Source organism: Cebus imitator, unplaced genomic scaffold (assembly GCF_001604975.1).
Source record: "Cebus imitator isolate Cc_AM_T3 unplaced genomic scaffold, Cebus_imitator-1.0 Scaffold215, whole genome shotgun sequence".
NCBI classification, from domain to species: domain Eukaryota; kingdom Metazoa; phylum Chordata; class Mammalia; order Primates; family Cebidae; genus Cebus; species Cebus imitator.
Genome location: NW_016107530.1, coordinates 3,111,634 through 3,118,506, shown reverse-complemented (window position 1 = coordinate 3,118,506; position 6,873 = coordinate 3,111,634). Strand labels below are relative to the sequence as shown.

Genomic DNA, 6,873 nt, shown 5'->3' with positions numbered 1-6,873 from the left:
TCTCCTGCCTCAGCCTCCTGAGTAGCTGGGATTACAGGCATGTATCACCACGCCCAGCTGATTTTCATATTTTTTGTAGAGACTGGGTTTCACCGTGTTGGCCAGGCTGGTCTCAAACTCCTGACCTCAAGTGAGCCACCTGCCTCGGCCTCCCAAAGTGCTAAGATTACAGGCATGAGCCACTGTGCCCAGCCTTTTTTTTCTTCTTTTCTTTTTTGATTAAGACAAGGGCTCACCCTGTTGTCCAGGCTGGAGTGCAGTGGTACAATCTTAGCTCATTGTACCTTCAACCTTCTAGGCTCAAGGGCTCCTCCTGCCACAGCCTCCCTAGTAGCTGGGACTACAGGCACACATGCCCTGACACCCAGCTATCATTTTTTAATTTTTAGTAAAGACGGAGTCTCGGAATATTGTCCAAGCTCATCCCCAACTCCTGAGCTTAAGCAGTCTTTCTGCCTTGGCCTCCCAAAGTGCTGAAATTGTAGGCATCAGCTACCACACCAGGCTTGGAATTTTCTTTCTAATATATATAGTCTACAGATACCTTTCTCAAATTAAAAAGTTGTATTTTTGACTGGGTGTGGTGTCTTGAGGAAGAAGGATTGCTTGAGACCAAGTGTTCGAGACCAGCCTGGGCAATATATTGAGACGTTACCTGATTCTCTGCTTTTTCTTTCCTTTTTCTGATTTCTCTGCTCTTTGAGGGTAAGATTATATCCTCAAAGACTACACCCTTCAATAGTAGCTAGCATAGGGATGGGTACATTCAGTGGGTAAGTGAATAAATGAATATACAAAATACAATCAGAACCTTAGAGAATGGGAACCTGGTAGGACTATAAACACATGCAGAGAAGCACCCATCATAGGGCAGGCTGGCTTCCAGTCTAGACCCTGGTCATCTCACAGGAAACTAAGGGTACTTAAACAGAGCCCTGGCTCCTATGCCATGCAGTGTGAAGTTGTATCCTTCACTGTCTCAGGTAATATTTAGGGAAGAAGAGTGTTAACAAGAAAGAACAATTGAGAAACAACCTATATGACCATACAGGGAATTTAGCTGGTAAATGGTGGTATAGCCAAATGATAGAATTCTTTGTAGATCTGGCCGGACATGGTAGCTCCTGCCTATAATCCCAGGACTTTGGGAGGGCAAGGTGGATCACCTGAGGTCAGGAGTTTGAGACCAGCGTGAGCAACATGGTGAAAGTTCATCTCTACTAAAAATACAAAATTAGCTGGGTGTGGTGGCACATGCCTGTAATTCCAGCTACTTGTGAGGCTGAGGCAGGAGAATTGCTTAAACTTGGGAGATCGAGGTTGCAGTGAGCCAAGATTGTGCCAGTGCACTCTAGCCTGGTCAATAAGGGTGAAACTCCATCTAAAACAAAAAAAACGAAATAATTATTTGTAGATCTTAAAGATAAGTTTGTGGCCAGCACAGTGGCTTATGCCTATAAGCTCAGCACTTTGGGAATCCAAAGTAGCAGAATTGCTTGAGGCCAGGAGTTTGAGACCAGCCTGGGTAATATAGTGAGACTGCATCTCTACAAAAAAAATTTTTTTAAATTACCTGGCATAGTTCTGCATCCCTATAGTCCCAGCTACTTGGAGGCTGAGACAGGAGGATTACTTAACCCTAGGGGTTCAAAGCTGTAGTGAGCAATAATCATGTCACTGTACTCCAGCCTGGGTGACAGAGACTCTGTCTCTTAATATATATATTAAGATTTCCACTTGGCAGATATATTAATTTAGGGATTTTGATTTCAATATTTTATTTCGAAAGTATGTAAGATGATTGCCAGGTGTAGTAGCTCATGCCTGTAATTCTAGCTCTTTGGGAGGCTGAGGAAGGAGGATCATTTGAACCCAAGAGGTCGAGGCTGCAGTAAACTATGATTGTACCACTGTGCTCCAGCCTGAGCAACAGAGTCCTTCTTTTCTGGGGGTGGGGAAATATGTAAGATAAATCATAATTGAATTAAAATCTTTAGACATTTTGTTTTTATGGTGGGTAGCAGACTCAGGACAAGAGGCATTGCTTTTAAGGTTAGGAATTACAATAATATATTGGTTACAAAAAACTGAAAGTGATACTTCAAGTACAATTAAGTATAAAGCTATGATTTCACCCCCAAATTTCTGAGCGTTGTCCATAATACAGTCCTAGTTGTGTGGATGTTAGTCTTGGTTGATTTAAATGTCCTGGAATTGCATCTGTTTTTAGGTCAGCTCTTGAAATTAGTAATTACCTCTAGTAAAATGCTTTTATTAGTCATAGAATTATTTAACTCTTTGACTAGAAAGCACATATGAGTAGTTGAAGGCTGTTCCTTTATTTGAGTCTTTTTATAGTTCTCTAGCTATTAAGGATTCCTTCTTAACAAAGCAGACTTTCTGTTGATGTAAGTAATAGGTTCACCCATGATTGTGTATAAATAAATTACACCTTCTCTGGTGCTATAACATCATCCTGATTTAGGTATGTGGTGGTGTCTCAAACTTCATAAATGAATACCTGAAATACTTATATATTGCATTCATCTGAAAGGAAGCTACTAGTAGGCCCACTCAAAGGATTGTTAACATCTCTTATAATTTCATGTTTTGGCAGGTAAACCTAGCCTTTAAGCAACCTGGAAAGAGGCTAGAGCACCAAGGAATTAGAATTGAATTTGTAGGTCAAATTGGTGAGTTTTAAAATAGTATTACTTTTTTTTTCTTTGATAACTGAATTTGAAGAGGGTTGGATTTTAACTAAAATAATTGAATTAGAGCTTAGCTTTGTAGAAGGAAGGAATGGATTTTGCATAGTAAAAGAGAGGACTTACTTTATAACTATTAAATTGTGTTTCTTTGACTTGTATGAAATGATATTTGACTCAACTTACCCTTATTTGTTATTGGACTTCTTTACTAAAAATTAAAGGAGTTATAGTAAACTACCAGCCTTGAAAATAATTCAAAGAAATTAGTTGACCTAATGAAATTTTCATCTCCCTACATTTTTCACCATCCTTCTTATAATTAATTAGCAGCCTCATCTTCATTCTTCATTTTCTAATTACCCATGCCATTTGTTTTCCTGATCTAGTGTGTGCCTGTAGCCAGACTCACCTGTGTCAATACAAAACTCCATGTGAAAAAGGTGTAATTTCTTCTTGACTTAGATCAACTTATGTACATTTCCATACATTATTTCAGATACATGCTTGATTTAGTAGGGAGTTAAACTGTATATAAATCTTTATGTACTGCAAATTCAGAAAAGAGAAAAGAAAATATGTCTTTATAATACTGTCTACATAACTAGGTTTAAAATCTAGCTTTCTAAGTTTCATTGTACACTTTTAAAGTATTAGAGTGGGATGGGTAGATATTTGTTTATATATCTGTTCTGACTGAGAGTGTACTTACGTATCTATTCTGAGAGGCAAGTTGTAGTAATCAATAGTTGGTTTTAGTCTTTTTGTGTTTTGTAATTTTATGAAGGTAATATGTTTGCCTAATTAAAACGAAACATAATTTTTGCCTTGTCTGGGGGGAAGTTCAAATAATTGCTGGTAACCTGTCAAATGGCTTCATATTGGGAGAGCCCCAACTATGTCAAAAGAATGAACTTATTTTTAATAGAAATTTTCATTGTGCTGTGCCACTTGAAATCTTTTATGCCTACATGGAGTATAATTATAAAAAGAATAATGGAATTCAGAGCATAGGTCTAGTTTATTAAAGTAGAGACAAACCCAGTAATTCTTTTGGTAAAAATTGTTTGTGTTAGGAGTAGACGTTTGGGTTTTATTGAAATGGATATTAATTAATTGGTCTTTCTGCCTTTTAAAATTTCTTAGAACTTTTCAATGACAAGAGTAATACTCATGAATTTGTAAACCTAGTGAAAGAACTAGCCTTACCTGGAGAACTGACTCAGAGCAGAAGTTACGATTTTGAATTCATGCAAGTTGAAAAGCCATATGAATCTTACATCGGTGCCAATGTCCGCTTGAGGTATGAATATGTATTATAAACTGTAAACAGAATCAAAACCAGAAAGTAATGACTACTGTTGATATCTTATTTGAACCTCTAATTATAATTCTAGATTGGAAGACTTAAGGTTTTTAAAAATTCTGTCAGTCTGGGCTCAGTGGCTCACACCTGTAATCCCAGCACTCTGGGAGGCCAAGGCAGGCGGGCGGATCACCTGAGGTTAGGAATTCGAAAGCAACCTGGCCAACATGGTGAAACCTCATCTTAAAAAAAAAAATTCTGTCACATACTTTGTCAGATACCTCTGATCTGAGGTAATAGAGCTTTCTAATATTATAGAGTTAGACAACATTGTTATGAGACATGTCAGTTATACACTTACCTGGTATGAATTCTCCTTTATGTACTTCATTTGTCACGTAAACTGAATTACCTTCTAAATCCACTAATTTTCCAGAAAATTTCATTTAGTATGTGGTTCAGAAGTAATCTGGAGTGCCAGAGAAGCTCTGATACACCTAAAATGAGACAGGTAGTGGATGGCAGAACTGGAGCAGGAACCTGCTTTTCTAAACTCTCAATTCAGTGTCCTTTCCCTTCACCAAGTCTGCATGCAGGAAGCCAGGGATGTCCAGGGTATTTGAGGATATTAATCCGAAAGCATCAGATCTGAGATTTTGCTTTCTCTGTTTAACTTGGCATTATCCATCTGGAACTGGGTTTGACAACCCAAATTTCAAATAGCAGTTCCTTAAATGATCTGGAGCGGTTTCTTCAAGTAGCCTTGATGACAGCACTCCAAACTCATCTGTAAAGTATTTACACTATTCTTAAAGTTGAACTTCGTATTTTTTTTTCCATGTTGGGGGCATTAAACTCCTTCCTGAAGTAATGAAGTAAGTTGATCCCAAAGGAGTTCCAGCAAGAAGGAGAAGGCTGAGTTGCAGTTAATGTTTGCTGATTTAAAACATGAAAATTTATTACAGGTGATTTAACTCATCCTCTCTTTTAATTTTGTAGGTATTTTCTTAAAGTGACAATAGTGAGAAGACTGACAGATTTGGTAAAAGAATATGATCTTATTGTTCACCAGCTTGCCACCTATCCTGATGTTAACAACTCTATTAAGATGGAAGTGGGCATTGAAGATTGTCTGCATATAGAATTTGAATATAATAAATCAAAGTAAGTACCTTTCACAGATAAGTTATTCAGGGAAAATTCAAAAATTAGCTTTTCAGGTCTTTGTTAGTTGGTCAAAGTAAGCATAGAAGTGACATTAATCTGATGCTAACAGATCAACAGGATCTCAGAGCTAAAAGAAATTTTAGGAGTTTGGTCTGGCTTCCACCCAATTAAGGTGTCTTTTATGTGCTATTCCTGATAAATCTCTGCCTGGCCACTTTTTGTAGAGGATGTTACCATCTCAGAAGGGAGCCAGTCCTATTGTGTCTGTTACAGTTTATCTTACTGGCTTTACATTACCTCATATTGGCCATCTCTTTTCACATATTTTCACCTTTACCACTTAACCACTGTTAATATCCCCTGTATATCTTTACTTGGGGGTCGAGGAAGGTATATATGTTTCTGTATGTTGTATTTTAACAAAACTTGCTCATATTTTGTTTATTGTTTAATGCCTTTTTAAACTTTATTATGGGAAATTTCAAACATATACTAAAATATTTGAACAGTATACTTGAACAATATAATGAATCCTCATGTACCCATTGCCCAGCTCCAACAGTTATCAACACATGATCCAGTTTGTTTTATCTCTCAACTATAAATATTCAGTTCTTATACTCCCCATAGGTTATATTGAAGCAAATTCCAGACATTTAATTTAACCCATAAAATTATGTATCATTTTATCAATTATATGTCTGGAATTTGCTTCAATATAATCTATGGGAGGTTGTATCTATCATGTTATACATGGACTAAGATGTTCTCAGAAACATTACTTACAAGAACAAAAGTTTGCCAGTTAAATGCCCATTGCTATTTTACAGTTAAATAAATTATGGTCCAGCCATACTGTGGAATGCTAAAGAAGAGTTAAAAAGATTGAGGCTATGTATGGTGGCTCACGCCTGTAATCCCAGCACTTTGGGAGGCTGAGGTGGGTGGATCACCTGAGGTGAGGAGTTTGAGACCAATCTGGCCAACATAGTGAAACCCTGCCTCTACTAAAAATACAAAATTTAGCTGGGCATGGTGGTGTGTGCCTGTAATCCTAGCTACTCAGGAAGCTGAAGGAGGAGAATTGCTTGAACCTGGGAGGCAGAGGTTGCAGTTATGCTGAGATTGCACCACTGATCTCCAGCTTGGGCGACAGAGCGAGACTCCATCTCAAAAAAAAAAACATTGAGAAATGTGTATTTAATTCTCCAGAAGCGTATCCATGACATATTGTTAAGTGAAAAAGTTAGCCATAAAAACAGCATGTGTAGTACTATTTCATTTCTGTAAAATGCTCATGTATTTGGATATGAATAGAAAAGGCCTGCAGTGATATTTGGCATATTGTTAACACTGGTTATCTGTAAAGGATGAAATTATGTATTGAGTTTATACATTTCTTATTTAAATGTTAAATGACAAGCTTGTTTTCTGTGTCTACTCAGAAAAAAAGTTTTAAAAAGTTACATCATTCTAAATACAACTACAATACTATTATATCTAAAAATATTAGTAATTCCTTAATATCTTCATATATCCAGGCAACATTCACATTTACCCAATTGGCTTATAGATGCCTTTCTTTTTTCACATGCTTGTTCATATCAATATCTAAATAAGCACCACACATTGGATTTGGTTGTTTGACTCTTAAATTTTTTTTTTTTTTTTTTTTTGGGACGGAGTTTCGCT

General features: G+C 36.9%; 1 protein-coding gene across 2 annotated transcripts in view; it reads left to right on the top strand.

Moving 5' to 3' along the window:
* Window positions 1–6,873, top strand: part of VPS26A (VPS26, retromer complex component A) — a 50,849-nt gene that overhangs the window by 31,803 nt on the left and 12,173 nt on the right. The window contains exons 3-5 of one of the 2 annotated variants that reach the window (XM_017548928.1): window positions 2,618–2,693; window positions 3,855–4,011; window positions 5,014–5,178. In XM_017548928.1, the coding sequence (XP_017404417.1) occupies window positions 2,618–2,693; window positions 3,855–4,011; window positions 5,014–5,178 (398 nt within the window). The remainder of the gene's footprint in view (window positions 1–2,617; window positions 2,694–3,854; window positions 4,012–5,013; window positions 5,179–6,873) is intronic. The other variant, XM_017548929.2, reaches the window with a different exon arrangement.